The sequence below is a fragment of the Vanessa cardui genome, chromosome 13 (assembly GCF_905220365.1).
Source record: "Vanessa cardui chromosome 13, ilVanCard2.1, whole genome shotgun sequence".
Classification (NCBI taxonomy): domain Eukaryota; kingdom Metazoa; phylum Arthropoda; class Insecta; order Lepidoptera; family Nymphalidae; genus Vanessa; species Vanessa cardui.
The window spans coordinates 10,962,413-10,986,058 of NC_061135.1; the positions used below are offsets into that span (position 1 = coordinate 10,962,413).

The 23,646-nt window shown below is 30.3% G+C and overlaps 1 protein-coding gene across 3 annotated transcripts in view; it reads left to right on the forward strand.

The window, feature by feature from the left end:
- Positions 1 to 23,646, forward strand: part of LOC124534693 — a 193,308-nt gene that overhangs the window by 152,274 nt on the left and 17,388 nt on the right. For 2 of the 3 annotated variants that reach the window (XM_047110675.1, XM_047110676.1), the window contains one exon: positions 10,491 to 10,626. In XM_047110675.1, the coding sequence (XP_046966631.1) occupies positions 10,591 to 10,626 (36 nt within the window). In that variant the 5' untranslated portion in view covers positions 10,491 to 10,590. Of the gene's footprint in view, positions 1 to 10,490; positions 10,627 to 11,611; positions 11,957 to 23,646 lie in introns of those variants that run through there. The other variant, XM_047110674.1, reaches the window with a different exon arrangement.

The window sequence follows — 23,646 nt, forward strand, 5'->3', positions numbered from 1 at the left end:
TGGTATACTGTAGATTACCATTAACGAATATATACCTTGGTGTTCTAGTGCTACGAAAGCGACGCGACTGCATGTACCAAAGTCCCAACCCAGGCTTATTAAAGTTGTGCAAGAAATATTTATTAATTCACGATACTACTTCTCGTAGTGTTCAACGTTCCTAGTAAACCCTGCATTGTTCCCATACAGAAAGTATTAACATAATTATACACAATTATTTCAAATATATCAATACATTTGGCAGGTTTAGAAGTCAGCAATAATTATGGGTAGCAAAATCAAGGTAATATTAGAATTTAATTAAGATAATTCTAATAGCTGATCGTTAATCATTTGAACGTTCAAACAAGTAATAAATTGATAACTGTGATAATTATATGTTTTGTCCGCAGAACTATGTACCCTTGAATTAGCAAAACTTGCAATTGTTTAAATACGCATTTATTTGTCGTACAGGTTGCTGCACTAAATTTTACAGAGTTCTAAAATATTTTACATTCATAATCTTTGAGAAGCAATATTAGAAACTTAAAACTATATATAACTATAGTTCTAAACAAGCAAAGGTGTTGCTTGGTTAGAGTTGTGTTCTTAACATATGTGAATATGTTTAGGCGACAATTCGTTCTGTATCAAACTAACGCAACAATACTTTCCTCGATTGTAAGGATTTGAGCAAATCCGTCTGGGGACCTCCCACTCTCCGGATATTCGACAGCTAAATAAAATACTGAGTATTGTCGTTTTCCGGTTCGAAGAGTGAGTATCACTACGAATATATATATTGAAGTTCCCAAGGTTGGTGGCGCATTGGCGATATAAGTAATAAATAACATTTTCAACAGTGCCAGTTTGTGGGCGTGACCACGCGGTGAAAAAGTGGGAAAATGTAGTACTTGTTAGTAACTAAAAAGTAGTCAACTAGTCCGCCTACCAACCTATATTAAAAAAATAGATACGTCACAATATATACCATTACAAAGCATGTTTATGATAAAAAAAAATCAAACCTTTTGCTCAATCTGTCTTTGATTTCTTGAGTGTGCTTGATTGTTAAGGTATACAGTTTTAGGTGACGACATGCGTTGACACATTGAACCGGCCATAAAATAATGTCAGGATATTAGCTTTAAAGGACAAAACCTGGACAGACATTTCCGACGTGGACAAGCAGAGACAAATATTCGTGCCGAACTCCAAATCGTATATTTCTGCCGTTTACAGCATAAATCTTGGAGTAACGTTGCAAAAAGAGTGACACTACCTATTCTGAGAGAGCTGAGATGGCCCAGTGGTTAGAACGCGTGCATCTTAACCAATAATTGCGGGTTCAAACCCAGGCAAGCACCACTGAATATTCATGTGCTTAATTTGTGTTTATAATTCATCTCGTCCTCAGCGGTGAAGGAAAACATTGTGAGGAAACCTGCATGTGTCTAATTTCATTGAAATTCTGTCACATGGGCATTCCACCAACCCGCATTGGAAAAGCGTGGTGGAATATGTTCCAAACCCTCTCCTTAATGGAAGAGGAGGCCTTATCTCAGCAGTGGGAAATGTACAGGCTGTTACTTTACTTTAGTACTTTACTTTACCTGTTCTGGAGATAAACGAAATCGTGATTTGTCAATTTTGAACTGTTTGCATTTATTTGATTGTTAAAATTGCTATGTAAATAAATTATACAAACGTTTACAATAAGCATTATTTGGCTCCTAATCCATTAACAATAATAATTTGTCAAACTTAACTGATTCCATCGCACACGTCAATTTGAAGTAATATTTAGGGTCAACGCCCACTAGAAAACGTACTGACATGCAAACCACATGCGAACACAAAATGTTCTTCCTACTGTTGAATCAGATAATTGAATGTGTAGGTCTGTTGGTAAATAGAAAATAGAATACCGAGTTAAATATCGTTAAAATAAAGAACGACGTTTTTAATAAGACTTTAGTATATTTATAACTTTGATGATCAAACTATAACATACAATTATTACTCCATTATATTTAGTGCTTAAACAAACCATAAAATAGGTTAATGCAAATAAAATTGTACACGATTCGTATATTCTAATAAAAAAAAAATAAGGAAAATTGAACCAACCAAAAAGATGTATCCATCATTCGGTATATCTTTAAGTATAGCTATATTTTTGCATGTCTTCAATTTCAGTGGGCGGTTAACCTTAATTCATTATCGACAAATAAAATCAATTCTGAAGTGGCGCCATCTTGACACGTCTTATTAATGTTGTTGCAATTATTTATATAACAACTGTAGCAAATAAAATGAATTATCTCATTATATTATGTAGAAGTTTATTCACGCTTATTTATTTATTACCATGGAGTCCTTGGTACGTTGTATTTTAAAATCATCACGTGTACCATTACTTTGTATTAAGAAGTGTTAATCAGTTTGAAAAAAATCTGCTAAACCCTTCAAATTGTCTTGCATAGGAAATATTTACTTTAGCATTTGAAGCGTCATGTAAATATGTATTTTTAAATGAAAGAAAGTGTATCAATACATATATTTAGAAGTGAACCTATAAAGATATACAAACAAAATAAAGGTTTAACACATTAGGATAACCAATACACATATGGTTAATGATTACAAGTTACTTCTGAGCTTCTATTCGTCATAGAATTATAAAGATACAGAGAACAGTAACCGAGTTTATAATATGGGTAAACCTTAGTGTAGGTAAGCATATGTGCTATTTATAGAAGTTTTAGTAATATCACATCACATTTTAATTAAATTATACATCAAAAAACAGTACTAAAATATATCAAATTAAAATTTAAAACACTTAATATTTACCGAACCCATTTTCTTATAAGAACCCAATCTCACCTGTATCGCAAGCGTTAGCTGCGACACGATTATTAAGGTATAATATAATACAATTATACCAGATAAAATAATTTACATATTAATGCGGTCCAGCGTTGTTTTAACAAAAGACGCAAATATTGTAAATCAATAAAGTCGTTAACCAGTAAAACGTCAGAGTTAATACCTAGATTAAAAGGTGGCGAACGCGGCGCCTCGGACTGGCGGCCGCGTGGCGATTCGTTCGCATTACAACAACGAACATTATAAGAACTAGGTATAATAAAGTATAGGATAATTGTGATTTCAATACGATATGTTCATTCATTTCTAGGACTTTATTCTGTTTGTCTAGAGTTCTAGACGATTGCATGTTTGTTTAACGTATCTAAGAGAAATGTAAGACATTTTTAATAAACATTTCTTTCGTACATATTTTATGTAATAAGTAATTACAGAAACATTTATTATAAGTACATGAAATATTCTTTATAATATAGCTGTTTTTTTTTTTAAATACTTGCAGTTCAAATCAAATAATTAGATCATATTCCTTGGTGTAGACCAGGAGGATAGTTATGTATGTTAAAATGTTTTTACTTACTTAGCCGAATGATGTAACAAGAGAATGATTATTTAATATTGCGTAACATAGAAAGCCTCTCTAAAAGAAAAAAAAAACGATTATTAAATTAATCGGTGATTGTAATATTAATTGCAAATTCGATTTAGGATTCCAACGCAATGATAATATTGAAGATAATGGACACGTCATGGACCTCGTCATAATTAATATCTATTTCCAAAATTATTTGGAATGTTAAATGATTTTTTATCTTTTATAAATTCCAGAGAACGCAATCGATAGAACATTTGAATCTTGACAGATAATCGCCAGTTCAATTCCAACTGATTTATAAGTATTTTTTTATCATTTATCTCGTGCGTGACAGTGAAAGAGAAGGTATCCAATGGAAGTGCGTGGTTTAATTAGATCCAAACATTCTCCTGAATAAGAGTAGAACGGGACATTAACGGGTAGATGCTTTATAAATACTCTGTCACCGTGTACATTTTCGTTAAAACCGGTTTGCAATGGAAATAGTCATCGTTTTATGGCTTCTATGTTGATTCGACACTGATATATTGTTTTCACGGCACACAATACGAACTTACGGTAATTGTTACTTGACTTATTGAATTTGCAAGACGATTAAATATTATATTGCATTTGAAGTTCTTCCGCGCACGATGTCTTGATGAATAAATTAACAATAAACTTAATTTATTTGAGATATCTGATATGTTTCATTGACTTTGATTGATGTCATTGACATACAAAGTTAAAGCGGCGTTAATCTTTGTTTTCAAATGATTATTATCTATTTAATTTAATGATTAAATTGTAAGTGATAACATTCTGAAAATATTTAAATAACGTAATCGATAACAGTCATCATTTGCCCTGAGTGGTGCTCATCATTTCTCTTTATTGGTTTTAAATGGAATAATATTTTATCTTGATTGATTATCTCATAAAAAGACATAGCGTAATTTTCACTTCTTTTTTGTTTTTATACTGTTCGGTGCTAAGGATTCAGTCAAAAATAATTCGGCCAAAAAGTAACTCTTATTCTCTTTTTCGTGTTTCTCTCGCCCTTGTCCTAAAGGGAGGCACAGATTATTCCACTCTCGTATTATTTGTCAGCTGATCATTCACATCCAACTCTCACACATTTACATCAATCTTCATAGGTCATCGTCTTCCCTTACACCTATCTGCCTTCTTGCTCATTACTCTTTTAATAATAATTTGGGTCTCCTACCTTCACCATACCTGTTCAGATTATTCTATAATATTTTTTATGTTTATAATTTTAAGTTTCATGAAACAGATTAATTCCAAATTCGTACTCTACTAAACCTACGCTAACTTGTTAATCAAGTAGTTTCGATTTAATAATTAGGAATTTTAATTGAATAAAAAAGTATTTTGTGTAATTTTGTAATTTGTATTTACACGTTGTAGTTATTTAATAATAATAATTATTGTAAAAGTTTTATAAAATAAATAATATTCATTAGGTTCTTAGATAAGATTGGCATCTTTAATCTATAATAGTGGCATTAATTTTTAATACTTGTACAGAATACGAGTTAATCTATACGTTCAGGATTCATTAAACCGTTTGATGGAAACAATAAAGTTGTTGAATCTCTTGAGTAAGGTTAAACATAGAATTACCACGAAATTATTATCACATAATTGTTCACTAAAATAAGCCGTGTCTGGTACAGATTAATTAGCCTAACAGTAAGTAGTGCAATGAAATGCATATATTCCATATAGAGTAAAAATAAACAAAAGACGAGAGGACTTCCTGCGAGCGACTTGCTTGTTTCTGAGGAATATGTAATATGCTAATATTATTACGTTTTCATGTCCAGGTTCCAGTCCCTACACTCGTATTTACGAGTACGGAAGATAGTAACTAGATAAAATATACTTATTTTATTTGCACTATTGTTTCAAGTATTGACACTATTCGTATTATCTTATCTTTTATTTCAGTTTCGTGTAGGACTTCCTACATGCTGGTTTATAAGTATTTATTCAGGGATGTTTTGATTTATTGCGAAACAGAATATTTGATATTATTTAGAATAAAACATACCATAGAGAATTCATCATGCCACGCTTAGAATGTGAAATAGTTACAAAAAGAATTTAAAAAAAATTACATAAATTGACTCATTGCACCAAACAAACAAAAATCTCAATATATATATATTTTTTATATTGACGTCAAAAATCTAACAAAAAGGTCCTTAACCTAACTTATTAATTTCCAATGACTTCTTTAAAGTATTTATTTGGCATTTCCGGTTATTTTAGACTACCATTTCATATCATATTTTAGGTAACGACATGAAGCTATTACATTCATTCATATCAAAACAATTGTCTTACTGAAGCGTTAAATAAGCAATACTTGGTAATCAATCCATAACTTATACATTAATAATATGATAGGACTTATGCTAATGGTTGATCTTTATCCATAATAATTGATAACTACGTCGTAATATTACTGAGGTTATATTTTATAATACATGCCTGTGTTATTGTTAGGAAATAATTATGATTTAAAAATAAACCAAAAGTGGATTAATCCAAATTAAAACTGGCATCTTATTGCTTTTTAATTTTTATTATTATTATCTTATGCTTTTTAATCGAATACAATTGTCTGATTGCTATTAATAATGATTAAAGAAAGTCGACAAAAAAATGAACCTTATTTAAGTACATTCGTATGTCCATTTTTGAATAATCGTTTTACGCTACTTACGTTATACGTTTTATCAAACCGTAAAGCTATTTGTTTGGAATGAACATTCTTCTGAGAAGAAACTCAGTATCTACTTATTCGATTAAAGTAAATTTATCTCGATAATATGATTATAATAGCCAAATTAATTAAATTTGCGTAATACTCTGATATGCCATTCCTTGGCCAAGGTTGTTAATTCCATACACTACCTACGCCAGCCTACTGGTTTTGTATTTGTTAATCATGAAATCATTTAATCTTCAGAGTATAATATGGCTTATCAAAAATTGAATGCACGCTTCGTGGGACCTACAGCATTGTTCAAGCAAATGCAGGTGTAAAATATACAATTTATAGTAAGCTGCTCTCAAAATGTACGTTCGTTAGTGTGATATAATTCAGGATCTGACAGACTTGGGACAGCGAAACCAGTACTATTATCCTACTAGGGAATAATGTCAGCCGTCTTAGTACACTTCGGTCAGTACAGACGACTAGTTAATTTGTTTCTGTTATACGTTCGTAGTTTGAATATTTGAATATATTATTATTAATGTCTAATAATTAAATAACGTTATCCTGAAAGTTCGATACTAAAAAAAAACATGTGAATAATCCACAGACTATAGGAGGAAACTTACATTTTTTTATTTTAAAGGAAGGCAATTACAAGTAGGACCGTAGGAATTAACAATCGAGTAGGTAATATATAAAATAATGTACATATATACAGTAATAATATACAGTAATTTATATATATTTATATTTAATATACAGAAATTCATCATTATATGTTATATGGCCGGACGCCACAATACCTTTATTTATTACTTTAAAGTAGTACAGGCAGCACTAAAAATATTCCATAAACCCCGGAAAGGTTGGCTAGTCCGTTTAACTACAAGCCCACAAATGAAATGGCGGTTGCTATGATTAATTGTAATTATTATTAAGTTTTAACAGTTTGTATAGTTCAATACTATGCAATAACGTAATCTATAATCTTCGACATAAACCTAATGATTTTCTCGCTGATGAATGATAGTGATTAAGAGCGCTGTAGCGAGAAATGGCATCAAACGGACTTTATATTGAAAAATTATAACATCGTATTATCTTAAGAATAAAAATATGTATCTATATTTGTACACAAGATTACATCATAATGTAAGCTTTAAGGGGATAATTTTGGTGCGTAGATAACTCAATCAGTTTCATCATGAGTGAAATATGAATAGATGTGTTTTTGCCAAACTAGTGATAGCGAGCGTAGTTACTTCGATAATCAAGAGGAATAGTTAATATTTCATTCAGTAACTTCCTTAATTTAATATGAATATTTAGACCAATTGCCTCCTACGGCTACCCCAAGTTTTTTTGGAGATAAAACCTAACGTATATAGTTATATACTGTTCCAAACCATAATCTACCCCTGTACATTTAGGTTAGTTCAGCTGTTCTAGCGTGATTGACAGTAACAAATATCCATCCACCCAAACATTCACTTTCATAATATTACCAGGATTATATATTTGACTTGTTTATAGTATTTCCGCCGTAGTCTATGTTCCTAGTATAATGTTTGACCAATTAGGTCGTAGTGTAATGGAAGGAATAATTACAGTAAACAAGAAAATTGATTTGATCCCAGATTTAATTTGTTCACCTGCTTGTTACTTGCTTAAAACGATTGAAAGATAAATAGCTGTTCTCTCTTACTTAAGTATATATTATATAATAAACGTAAAGGAAATATATTCAATTATAGTATAACAACTGTTTCACGCAGTTTCACAAACTTTCCTGATCTCTTTGCTTTCTTTGATTGATCTTGAATAACACATAAAGCTTTTTGTGTTTCGGTCTAAATCTAGATCTTAAAACAAAGAATTATAGTAACAGTATTTTTTTTTTCTATAATATTCGTAGGTGACCAGACAAATTAGTAACCCAAAGGTTTATCATTGGTCCACTTATGGTCAACACCGTCTCAAGAAATCGTCTTCTAAGATATAATACCCACCACGCTCTACCAACCTTGGGAACTAAGATGTAAGGTAGCTAGTACTTGTAATTACAGTAGCTAAATCACCTTTCCAACCAGAACACCACAATACGAAGTATTGCCGTTTGGCGGTAAAATATGGGATGAGTGGGTGGTACCTATCCAGACGGGCTTGCACAAAGCCATAACAGCAATTTAGTTTAATCAATGTAATTTAATCTTGTAAAACGACGTTTCAAAATTGAGTAAAGTATATTTTGATTTTGAACAAACAATCACTTTAATCAAAAGCTCTGTAATTTATTTCTGTAGAAAATAGGTACATATGATTAAAATTGAATTGCAACAGTACCAATCAATGTCTTTATCTGTCTAGACTATTGCCCAAAAAAATTATTAAAAAAAATAATGCATAACTTTTTTAAATACATATTATATTGATTGGTAATTAAAATTTTATTACGCGCTATCTGATTGTAGCATTCCTTGCTTTATCGTGTCTGACGTACTCACTATCTGTTGTCAATTAGGACTTTGATATCTGGAAACCTGTTACGAAATAATTTGCGGGTGGTACTTCCATTCACACCATCACTGTAAATACTTTATTAGAATATTTCAGTTAACTATTTGAATAAACATATTTCTTAATAAAAAAATGTTTAAAAATATTTTCATACAATTTACTAGCTAGAGAGCTATTCATACGATAACTCACATTTAGAAATTACGTAATGTCTTATCTAAAAATGTTAAACAAAATAATTACTGAAGTATTATGCATTATTGTGCAAGAGTCAATAACTAAAAGGTAACATAAAGAATTGTGTTTATTTATTGAAACACCGAGAAAACCTGTACCAAAGAAGGTTATTTTAACAAACAAACAATTAATTATGACTGACAATTATTATTTATTTTATAAGAATACATTTTCAAACTATAACGTAGTAAAATTTAAGCCATCACAATACATTTTACCCACTAAGTGTTTACACGACTTCTATAATATACCTAATAAAGGTGATGGAAGTAAAATTTTTATTAGATTTGAAATAAGTTTATTTACAAAACAAACCTTGGTTATCTCAGTAGATTTTAAATAATTGATATAAACGGTATCTCAGATTCGACAACTTTTATGATCTATGTATTACTTTAATATGTATTTTTATATAGGTACATATTTCGAAAACTGCTAAATAAATAAATGTTGAACAAACTTAGTGACTTCCACATATTTCGACTCTGAAATTACACATGTATTAGTCACACTTAATTTGACTGTCAATTTCCTCAACTTAAAGTATTCCTGAAATATATTGGAATTTCATTAACACGAAGCATGAATCATGACACAGGTATTTTTAATTCATTTCTTCGATAAACGCCGGCGCCAATATTATCAGATAATAATTTCAAACTGACATTCGGAAAACGTTACAGCGAAATATATAAATGATTATAAAGATAAATAGTGTTCAATTACTTGTACTTAAGTGTTACAATCCTGTGAACTTTCGTCAATCAATGTTTAATCTTGGTTGGCTGCTCGTATGAGGCGGAGGTGTGTGACATTAGTGACATCGGAGAAGTTTAACAATTCTGAAAATCGCAGAATGAATTGGCAAGTTCTTTAACAGTGACATCATTAGTGACAATAATTTATCATAAATTATAATACTTACTTTATATAAGGCCATTTTTTAGTTCTGAAGGCGAAATTTTGCTATAGTTAATGTGGATTTTTTATTGATTTCCAGTTAAATTTAATACAGCACTTTTGCCATTTACAATTTATTTGCTTATTGTCATAGTTTTTACTTGGAAAAAGTAAGACGTCCAATTATCATATATGATTTGTGTCTGCTATAAACAGAAATAAGTACGAGGTATGTACGTACGTACATAAAGTTGTGTTTGACTTATAGAGTATCTTGTCAACAACGAACTTGACCTCCTCACTACCTCGGTACCGTTGGTCTTATCACTTGTGGTTTATAATATGGGAGATGCCGTAGTAGGTACTCGGTTTAAATACTGTCAGTATTATCCCGGAGTAAGAGTAAGAGTTGGCAGTCTTGATGCCTTAGTAAGGCCGGCACCTCTCTCCGGTCGTATGATAGACAGTCAAACTATTATTGCGTAGTCACTTGTTACGTTATTGTATCCTGCGCAGTTGGCTAATCTCCATTGAAAATGAATTTCGTGTTGGTTGTTGGTTGAATCTTGTGTATCGTGATCGGATTGTGAAGTATATTTGGCTATTTTAATATTTATTTAATTTTTTTTATTCCAGGTGCGCAATGCGGGTGCAACGGTGGTAGAGGGCCGGAGGGCGGCCGGACGGGGCTCGCGCGCGCCCCTCCGCCCGCCTGCCCCGCGTAGCGACACGCGCGATGCTTATGGCAAGCGCCCTGCCCACTTTGCTCGCGGTAAGTCTATATTACATATATTTTTATACTTAAAGAAAATATAAGTTTAAAGGACACTTACGTATGAAATAAAAGATGATCTTTATATGCCCACGATGATAGATTTGTACAGGTACACATACACATATCCCATATTCTGCCATCAAACATTAACTTCAATTGTTATGTTTTAATAGTTGGGAAAAGTAACAAATAAGTAACAGGCAGAAGTTATATAATAAATTAGATTTAGGATGTATTCACATTGCGAAATTGGAAACTAGACGTTCTTAGTTTACCTTTGCTCCTCGTGTCCATACAATGATAAGAAAAATGAAAAGATGTATCTTACTGTGATATACACAATAATTATGTTGGTGGCATGTTAGCAGAAGCAAGGTATATCGAGAAATGAAGGCCGGCTCAATAAGAAACCAATCAGGTAGATATTATAATTAATTAAAAAACAATATTTGATATTTCGAGAAAAGTCGCATGAATGAAATTATTTATTTAAAGTTCGTCAATAAAATATATGTTTTATATTCCGTATAACAGCTTCAAAAATGACCTCGATCAACTTTTGTTTGATATATCCATTAAGAAACATATAAATATCTCTATATCTCTGATAGAACATGTTAATAGCATCAAGAGAAACATTTAATTGATATATTTTAATATTAGTTTGTTATTTCTTTCCTCGTGTGAGCGAACAGTATCGTCTGCTCCAATTATGTATAATGGCTTTATAATGGGTGCGGCGTTAATTTAAAGCATTATCAATGTTTTTATTTTAAATTTAGAGAACTTAATTATGAGACATAAAATGTTTAGGTCGTACTATTAAAAAGTCAATCGAATTACATAATTATTATGACATTAATTTTATTTCGTCACTCTTAAAACGCATTATATATTTACCGTTTAACTTTTTATCGCGTACGACAGAGTCATTTCAACAAACTAGCAAGTAAAATAAACACCTATGTTACACTAGGGAGCGTGATTCCCGTGGCAGTATAGCGCCGGCCGTTAACAGCTCGAGTCGTCTATAAAAAAAAAACTAATCTGTCCATGGCACGGCCGTCATTGTAAAAGCGCGCGCCTTTTCTTCGCAGACTGAAAAGACGCGGAATGAATTTAAAAACTTATAAAAGTGATACGATAATTTTATAGCAATAAATATATTTAAAATAAAAATTAATGTGTTAAAATGTCGATAGATTTCGTTAGAAGTGAGTCGAAAGTGTTTTGAACATCAAATGAACGGAAGTGTTAGCCTCAAATTTTATGTATGATTTATTCAAGACCTTGGATAAATTTACTTTTGCTAATAGCAATTAAAATGGTAAGTATTTTAATCATTTACGTGTTTAGTTAAACTGCAAGATGCTTAAATAATGTATGATAAGAAACGTTTTACGATGCCTTACATCGTTATATTAATTCGATCAGTTTAATAATCTTCTACAGAGCAAATATAATTTCCAATGTTCTTTTCACATGTTCACGAGTCTTCAAAAAACGAGAAAAAAAAAATTAAAGCAATTTTTAATATTTAAAAAGTATGATTTAAGCTCATATATACTTTTAGCATATATGTTGTTATACCGTATTTTAGATAGACTACAATTGAAGAAAACTAAAAAACAGTAGCGACCGATTTAAACAACAATGTGATAAATTCTTATGCATAAAATATACGATTCATTTCCGGTTTCTGTACAATCAATTGACTTTATTCTAAATAGGTATTTAATTCGGTGTATAATTGTTTCAGACAAACAATTTGTAAGTTAATTTATTTAAATATTTATTCAATGTTATAATGTAACTTTGCATTATCAATTACAATGGCATTCTAAAACGTAGCATTATTTTCAAATAGGTGTATTTTATATGTATAGGATACGAATATATGTCGTTCTGAAAATAGATAAACTTCAAAAAATTACGAAACAAATGCATTTAAAAACTTAGAACTCCATATTCAAAATAGTGTCGCATGTTTCGATGTAGTTAAATTTGAGCGACGTTCGATTTTCGAAATCGAACACTCTTTTGATCGAAGGAAAACATTAAAAGAAAACTTATATAACCATAAACATTCTAAAAGAGGTTACACTGAGTTATTAACGAGCTGTAACATTCAATAGACAAAACGTACATACAGTAAGTATAAGCATTGAATATAAACTTGTAATATTTGACGCATCTCTTCAATAATGTCAAACATTTTAAATAACATTAACAAAGTGAACGTCTCTGTACCATAAATCAGAAGCGGTAATAGCTCAACGTTAAGGACCGGCTAGGTCCTATGTTGCAGGCTAGTTTGAACCTTTGAATTATCCTACTACATAAAGTTATGAAAATATGTACATTATTAGTGCTACTAGATTTACTACCTACGTACATTATAAGTAAATTTTGCTTCCGTACATTTTTTCGGATTTAAAAGCCGATGTTTCACAGATAGATCAACTGATTGCTTACTTATATTACTATATGAGATCAAATAACTGATTGAAATCAGTTCTGAAACAAATTGCAAATATTTATATCGAATCATTTTATTATAAAAATCCTTCACATGTACTGTAATTGTAGTTCTATACTCATCATTAACATGAGGAATTTACATATATCTCATTTACCATTATAGAACAAAACACAAGAAGGCTATGTATGTTTTACGGTCTCTAAATCTGACACAAAATAACCAGAACGGTAATTTTACTTTGATATTACCAATAATATCGCAATTATTGCTAATTTAACATTTTTAAAACTCTTGTTAATAAAGCAATCGTTTTGGAAATAAATCAATTACAATGCTTACACTAATTGAATCACATTTGCACATAAATCTATTAATGATCGTTTAAAAACTAACCTTTAACCGGACACGTAGAACAATGAACCAATTCATTGACCCTGACTGTGTTACGCGCGATATTGCCTAGTACGTAGCTGTTATGGCTTCGTTCATATGCAATTTATTAAACAATTTTGCTTTAACTTCTTTTTGAAATTATTCCATATCAAAATCTCACAACGATATTATAATATATTCGAAAGAAATTTATTGAAATATTTGGAATTAAATCTCAATCTTCTTCAAATAAAAAAAGGTAACATTTTGATGATTACTATTTTTAAACGCTTCGTATAAACACTTAACGTTCAATATAAAAAAAATTACTTAAGAAATTGTAATTTGTACTTAAATGTATATTACACATTTTATGACTCTACATACATCTTAAAGTTCTTACAGATAATTTATTGGTTGGACATTTATAACTAATTTAAATTAATCTTTAATTCAATTTATCCATAATTCAATTAGCAATCTCGTACAATCTAAAGATCAAGCTGAATGTCTTGTCTGTTTATAAATGACAGGGCCGAGCTTCTTTATGTACTACAACGTTAAATATAATTTATATATTTAATCTATCAAAGATGGCGTGATACAAAGTTACAAAATAGTTTCGTTTATTCAATTTCCGTTGACTATTATTTTTGCTATTTTATATCCGTTAATTTTTAAAATAGGTTGGCAAATTTACAAATGGCCTCAAGTTGCATGGTCCTCCAACCTTGGGAACTAAGATGCTGTGATTCTCGTGCTCGTAGTTACACTGGAACACAACAATACTAACTATTGCTATTAGACCCTAGAGAATATTATGAATATGTTGCTTATACCTAAGCTTGCTTCCACAAACCATACCATTACATAATCACGACCAACCAGATCTTGCACATTTTGACAACTGTCATTTAAATTGAAGACTCAAGGCAATGACTTGATTTCTCAACGTCTAAATTTGATTTGATTTAGACACGAAGCGACTTTTATAAGATAAAATTCAATGAAACAATTTATTTTCCTACTTGAAACAAGTAAATGTTCTTATTTCATTACCCATCCCGCTTAATACACTGAATATATTATTAAAATACCTTCAAAAAGTCAATTTTCCTTTCAATAAGGTACAAAAATTAAAATTTCATTTAAATCAAATTATTTCATACTCAAGTAAAGGGTGTTTTATTTCGCTCAGATGACTAAATTGATATTTTATTGTATATACCGTCAATGGTCAATATATGTAGATATTATATTTAACAAACGAAAATTCATAGGTATATAATGGTTTGCGAATAGTAAAACATAATACTTGTAACAAAATACCCATTCAGATAACCATTACCATCTCAACCTGAGCAAGGTTTAATATTCTCGTTAATAACGGTTTATTAACTGCCTTTATGGTTTTAAGTTAATGTGCTATAACTTGCCGCATCATTAAAATCAACCATTCAATGATATGTAATATAAAAATAAACAAATCGAGCAAATCTCTCAACGATCCAAAGAAACATAAGACTATATATGTTACTTTAATTGTTTTTCTTATCATTTTACTTTGACATGGATTTATATCTATAGGTTTTAAAAAATAATATTTCATTTGGGCTATGAATCCTTTTATGTTTTAAGAATAATTACATGACAGTCAAGTTATATTCGAGACATATAATATTAAAATATAGAATACATAAGGTACGGACTTCCCAAAAAATAAATATATATTAATGTGAATTATTTCATCAATATCGATACTATAGTAAAAATAAAAAGAATAATAAAAAGCTGAAGAGCTGATTATAGAGTTGATTATATTCAAACTTTCGTTTGAAAACTACTTGCTCTAATCAAAGAAACAAGAAACCAGACTCAATAAAAAAATGATGAATTAGATACACCGCTTCTTCAGAAAGATTACATTGGCATTATATCTTGGGACTTAGCAACTATAAACGTCAACATCTAGTATTCGTTATGTGTATGAAACGGGCATCTAATTAAAAACAAATTTATCGCAATTATTCTCAAAGGACATTGCTAGCCAACAGATAAAGGACGATTATGATAACAAATTAAAATAGTACCGCGGCAAATGTTGCACGCCCTACAAGAACAAAACGTGGACCGATAAATCTTTAAATGGAAATCGAATCTGTATGCAAATGAAATCAAGTTTTATAAAAATCTAGGGGTTCGTTCATTTTCTTAAATTTAAATTTAGAACGCGAATGTCATAGTCAACCAAAGTTTTTTTTATTACTAGTAAATATTTCTCGTAAAGATCGGTATCGAGTAATTAGGCTAGGACGTATAATTATCACTCAATAATTATTTGGCGAGTAATTGAAAATTACAATCGTTGGCCGATCACGATTTTGGATTTATGAGTGGCAAACAATTTTAATTACATTCAAAGCAGTGATGGAATCTATATCTAATTATAGACTCACCATATTTGATATTCGATAATTGAAAATCGCGATAATGTCACACTAAATAAATTAATATTATGATTGAATGAGTTTGTCTATTAAATAATATTAATAGACAATAAATAAAATTTTAACAAAAAGAAAAACCGACTTCAATCAAAACACTATTTTAAAACAAATGAATATGCACGAAAAAGTAATAAAAATAATTGCGTATTCAACATATTTTTTAGAGTCTTCCTAAGTTAAATGAAATGAAAAATATTAGACTACTTAAAAGTCGATTAACGATTATATCATGTAGTTATAGTTATTGGTATATTTGGAGCCGGTGTCAGCCACGGTGCCCTTGCCCCAACAATCAAAAGAAAGAAGCGATACGAGCCCCTTGATTGATCCAGTATATTATTGTGTAAAAGGTAATTTGTAAAAAACATATTTGTTAAAGTATTCTCGTATTGTTTTTTGATAGATATACTGTAGGGTTTTATTGGCTGACACCGACTCCAAATATAACAATAATTATAACTACATGATATAATCGTTAATCGACTTTTAAGTAGTCTAATATTTTTCATTTCATTTAACTTAGGAAGACTCTAAAAAATATGTTGAATACGCAATTATTTTTATTACTTTTTCGTGCATATTCATTTGTTTTAAAATAGTGTTTTGATTGAAGTCGGTTTTTCTTTTTGTTAAAATTTTATTTATTTTTTGATTTTAAGTGAAGCTGATGTTGACTAACTAATTTTTTTTAATATGGATAGATTAAACGTTCCATTTATATGAGTCAGAAACTACTTCGAGGACAATTTCAAAGGAAACTTGCGAATAAAGCAAAAATAGACTTTCGAAAATGCGGATTTAATACGTCACGCGGCGTAAACTACAAGGATCCCTCGAAAGAGCTGTAATCGAACTCAGCAAAAAAACTTTGAAAAAGACCAACTATATTTCGTACATCATATGACATCACATCACATATACAAAATTTGATTAAAGATAGTACGAAATTGTGCCCCATATCGCACCCTAACTGCGAGCCGTATAGGAGTTCCATCACTACATAGTATAAAACAAAGTCGCTTTCTCTGTCCCTATATCTTCAAATCTACGCAACGGATTTTGATGCGGTTTTTTTTAAACGATAGTGTGATTCAAGGGAAAGGTTTGTGTATATAATACATGAACAATATAGTAAAGAAACACTGATAATTTCAGAAGTTTGCGATGTGATGTCGTATATAAACAAATTCTGTAGTATATTTAGTATCAGTATTGCACCCGTGCGAAGCCGGGGTGGGTAGCTAGTTGATTATAATATTCGACTATGATAATTACATAAACATAACCACATTACGGAAGGTGACTCAAATATCCAAATAACCTATAAATAAAAGATTCGACCGAGTATCGCTAACGTGCTCCTCAGAATTGTTCCGTTCCCTTCCGTTCCGTTACTTTGTCATGGATCCTGTGCTCAGAACCTTACCAAACTTTCACCAAATTACCCTTGAAGTATATATTTTATAATAAAAAAAGAATCACCAAAATTGGTTAACGTGATTTTCAGTTATTCACCTATTTGTCGCGCATATACATAATGCAAATTTAAGACTTATGTCGTTTTCACATGGATACCATCATCGGAAAAAAAAATAAAAAAAATGGGACCCCACGGGAAGCACTACCTTTCAAACAAAAAAAAAATTATCAAAATCGGTCCACCCAGTGAAAAGTTATGAGGTAACAAACAAAAAAAAAAAAAAAAAAAAAAAAAAAAAAAAAAAAAATACAGACGAATTGATAACCTCCTCCGTTTGGAAGTCGGTTGAAAAGCATTTAAAGTATTAATATCATTAAGGTCGTAAGAACAAGAACCCATACTATATAAATTACACTAAAATTTGTATTTATTTAGATTCCTGAATTAATGATTTTTCCTTGCAAATAGTCACAAACATCTTATGATAATGATCACTATGTCCTAGCTGTAATTTATTTGCCAAACAATTAATGGAATAAAAAAAAAAAACATTTTTCTTTTAAATATGTCAAATATCATAAGCTCGAATTCAAAACTCATATCCAATAGTTTGGAATTCTATAAAGACATTTTAAGGCGGCGCGCCCGCCGGCTGAATGTTTGCTACTCGTTGCTGGCAAGTACGAATAGATGAAACAAATAGATACGAACGAATGCTCGTTATAATTTAATAACAAAAACTTAAAATTCTTAAGCGCGATAAATATGATATCTTAGTTTTATCATTATGATTTTTTACACTTCCATATTTATTTATTGTCAACTTAACATTTTATTAAAAAATTGCAGTAATTAATTAAATAATTGAAAGTTGTTATTGTTTTTTTCGCTTTACAAACTCTAGTGACTTAATGCACATCTAAATCGTCAACTACGCGTTAATACTTAAATATTTGGATATAGCAATAACTATACGCTCTTTTCTAACTCAGGTGGAGTTAGAAAAGAGCGTATAGTAATTGGATTAAATTTTGGAATTGAATTTTAAATCAGTTCCACCTGATGAGCTGAAATTTTTAAGTACAATTTTGGTGTCCACTAAAATACAATCTTGTATAGTACTTAAAATTTATATATTTTTTATTTCACTATATCCATGTATAAAAATAACTATATTATATATGTATAAACAAGCCAAAAACAAATAGATCAGTACCTTTTGCCCAGCTGTTAAAAAATATTTGACTGCTGTGTGTATTCTGGTGATACTTTTTATCACAATTTAATTATTAATATTTTAATTTAGCAGGCAGCTGTTAGTTTCATTGCTATATATGCAGATAATTTTACACAGCCTACCATGGCATTAACGGCCATCGTACACCACATTTATAACAACCTCAACGTAAAATGAATGTCCGTCTTTATGGCTTGCAATTTATACCGTGTGTATCAAATGAAGTTTACGTCGCTTCCTTATTGATATTTGAAAAATATTATTGACGATGATAATCGAAATTTTATAACCAATGAAATACACATAAATTTCTTTTACATAATAAAATATGTTTTGTTATTTATTAAGCAGACAGTTATACCTGTATCAAAGTATCATAAATATATATTTTACATGTGCATTTGGCTGCGTCGATCGTCTAGTGGCTAACTCATAAACCCGATCCTGATGCGAAGTTTATGGAGTTCAGTTTTTAAATAATTCTTAATTTCCGAATTTCGTGTTCCTTTATGTTTGGCCCGGCTTTTTGCCAAAGATAAGATATACAAAATAAAATGTATGAAACGAGAATATCCAAGCACCACCTATTTGTATCGTAGATCTTAAAGAGAAAGCTATATTAAATACCCAAATATTTACATCAAGTGAGAAAAAAAATATTATTAGAAAAAAAACGCGTTCAAACATAGATGTGAAGAGATACGTATAATTTAGATATCTAAGACGCTGTAATTACCCTCCAGTTTCCCGGTTAGCTCTCTCAACTCCATCCGTAGCAATCGATGATAAACATTATAAAACGATGTTTTCAAGCTAGTGTAACCACAACCAAAAATTTTAAAATATCAGGAAAACAGACGATAATTGAAGTTCACACATTAGTAATGCTTAATAAAATTAATTATCCGTGTTAAGTCTTCTATTCATAAACAATAGCGCTTATAATTTGAGGTTTAACACGATTTTTAACAATTTAAAATATTTGTCCCAGTACAAGCGGACACTACATCACGTGATGTGATTATTAAAAAAAGGATTATAATCCCATATATTATAGATAATAGTCCAAATTCAGAACGTATTACGAGTAAATAGTATTTTACTATTTACTCGTAAATAGTATTTTATTTTTATTTTCGTCTTACGAGTAAATAGTATTTTACTATTTACTCGTAAGACGTTCTAAAGTATCGAATCAATTTGTTAAATATTTTAAAGCAGTCTTATAATGTTTCACATCATCCAACATTTCTCACTGCAGCATCCACTTCATCAACATGGCACAGATATTCGGTATCCGAACTCACACAAATAATTCGTGCTATAATGATTAGTGATCGAACGTTAAAAATTAATATCTAAATAGCTTTCTATTTACACAAGCATAAACACATTTAAACTAAAAAAAAATACTTAAGAAAAGAACAAATGAATCTGTATTTTATATTCATATTCAACGCGTTATTAAAACATATTTCAATATAAAAAATTGCAAAGGGTCAAAGATCTGCGTGTAAACATTTCCTTATCTTAGTCGTTTATCAAATCAGGTAGTTCACACATCGTTCGTTAAACGACTAGCATATACTAGTATGAACTAAACGTAATCACGATAGCTTCATTCACCGCTGACCGACCTCCAATGTCATTATCATGACTGATCATGTAATTTGTCAAACGAAGAATCGACCAATTTACAGCCTTAACGTGTAACGTGACAATACAACATAATGATAACGAGGTAAGTGACACGCGGTAATTGAAAATTGTTTCCTTAAGTATTTACATAATATTTATATAAATGGCGAACTATCCCCTATCCTTATAATCCTTTAGTATAATAATATGAATATTATTTAATATGGTACCATCTAAAAAATAATAACTAATAATTTATTTATTTATAGTTAAAAGTCTAAATCTGTTCAGAAAAATGTGAGGTGAGAAGAACCGGTGCATAAAGCCCGGGTGATTTAGTAAATATAATTATCGTTAAAAAGTATTATTTTCATTAAATAAATAGTCATCAGAAGTAAATTCGGTTCATTGACATGTTCCATACATTTCACTATTTACGGATACCTATACCTACGTTCCAACCAAACCAATACAAAGCGAAAATAAATCTTCCAAAATTTCCTTTGAAACTTTCGAATTTCTAGTTATAGTATAAACATTTCCCTATTAATACTAAGACTTAGTGAATACAGTAACAGTTCTTTAAAGAAACAGATGACTTAAGTTAGTAAGTATAAGTTTTAGTATCAGTAATTACCTTAATTTTTAATATTTCATTTCCTGAAACAAAACACTTTTATCGATCGTAAAACCCAAAAGAAATTACCTATTAAAATAAAAGCAATAAAATGATTAAGCGCCGTTGCCGCGATTGATACACCATATTAAATATATTTATGTTTCTGATACTGAAATTCCACAGATAATAATTCGATTTATTTGGTAGAATTTGACACACCCGCTCTTATCGTCGTGATAATGATATATGGTAACAATGCATAATAATAAAAAAAAATAAACGGCTTTGGAAGAAACCGAATATTAATTAAAATGTGAAATGGGACTTAACAATATTTTATTAAAATTATGTATTTGCTACTACATATATATATATATATATTTCAGAAACAAAGAAAAAGAGAAAAATAAAACTTCTTCTTCATATAGAATACTAGCAACCCGCCCTCACTTCGCACGGGTGCAATGCTGATACTAAATATATAGCAGAATTTGTTTATTTTTATTTATGACATCACATTAGAAACTTCTTAAATTATCAGTGATTCTTTACTATATAGTCCATGTATTATATACAAAAACCTTCCTCTAGAATCAGTCTATCTATAAAAAAAACGCATCAAAAACGTTGTGTAATCTTAAAGATCTAAGCATGCATAAGGACAGACAGCCGTAAGCGACTTTGTTTTATATTATTACCCACTGTGATAATAAAAAAATCTCACACAATTCACCTATTTACCATATTATTATATTATATCATACCATTCGCCGACGCAATGTATTAACACCACCTTTTAGGTTTTATTTATATCACCGACGCTACGAATGGTTATACATTTCGGATAGGCTTAGATGTTGTGATTTTAGTTAAAATGACGAGGCTTGAACATAGAATATACAAATTATATATTGTTATTACATAGCATAAATACTTGGAAATTAATGGAATTATTATCATAAAATATCTATCGTACGTCATTAACTGTTATTATTTTATAAATGAATATTATTTTATCTTTTATTATGAGATAATTTGATAATTTTTACAATACAAATATTTATAATACTGAATTGCGGAAAAATACAAGTAGCCAAACGCTTAAATTTATTATTAATCGGCGTCTGGGACCATTATCTCGTCTGCATTCCTACATAATCAATAAATATTCATTCTTATCATATTGCGGAAAATTGTATTTATTAATAACATAAAGATTTTTCAAATAATTGAAAGTAAAAAAGACATTTAAAAGCTCAATAAAAAGCTACTCTATTCTTGAGAATCCGTAGTTTAGATTTTAAATTGGGAGATTTGACGTATTCAATTATCATCAATCAATTATAAGTATGTCTCGTTCTCATTTATAGAAAGCAACATGAGAAAATAAAGATTAAACAGTGCCCAACTAGTAGGTACATCACTAACGCATACTAATACATAGAAATCGAATATGCCTTTGCAGAATTGTAACATTTCCGAACTATCGCTGTAGCTGAATTAAGTTCGACGAGTTTAACAAGTTAATCAAACGTACCAAAGGCTGTGACACCAACTCCGTATTATACAATAGCTGTTGTTAACTAATAACATGTAATCTAAGGCAGCAATATCCACACTAATCAAACATTAGAATAAATAGATGCACAGACCACACAGCGGATTGTAATAATCAACGCTAATGTGTCGTCACTCGAATACAAATATTATTAATTGCAAGTAGCTGATCTTATATCTTTCTGTCATTCAATTACCTGTATTCAGTTGATCTAAATGGAAGAATGGATAAATTCAGTTCCTTAAAAATGAAATGACGATTGGCTTGGTTGTTGGATTGGTTGAAGTGGCAATGTTTTCAGAACCAACTTTACGCATAGTTTACGATATGTAAATTAAAAATATATTTATACCAAACAAAATAATTTTCTTCGTCAATTTTTTGCTCCAACCATGTGTTTGTAGAATTAAGTAATGTAATAAGATCGCAACGAATATTACAGCGAACGCAATTCATACAAGACAACCGCCAACTCTAAACGGTACACAATACGAAGAAAGCAATAATGCGGGTGTCCACTAACATGTTAACATTCCATACAATGTTTGTTAAAGCCCTTATCGTGTGTAAACAGGAAATCGATCTCAAACCGCCCGCAAGGTGTCTAGACAAATGTTTTACGTACACCATTGAGTTGGACGCTTGTTTGTCAAACGTTTTACCAAATATTGGGATGACACGGCCCCTTTGGATTACGGGAAGCGTCTCTGTCAATAATATGTTATTGAGTAAATTTGGGGTAAACATTACCCATTCATCTCCTTTATAGGTAATTTAAGGGTCAAAGCCGATACATGACCGAACATTAACTGTTTTTTATAGCCTTAACGAAAATAAACTATATGCATTGGTAAAGTGTAAAATATACGAGACATATTGGGTGGTAAGGGTCTATGCAAGCCGACTTGGAGAGATACAACCTACTCTCCATACTACCGCCAAACCTTTATTGTTGTGTTTTAATTTGAAGGGGTAATAAGCAGTGTTACATACAAAACATAACATCATAGCGCTTGAATTTGCCGGTGCATTGGCGATGTAAAGAATATTTAAAATTTCTTACAGCGTCAATGTCTATTGTCACTGGTCACCACTTATTGTATGACCAATTTATCCGTTCACCTACCTATATCATAAAAGATAATACTTGCTTATTTAATAATGATATAAAACCTCTTTTCAGA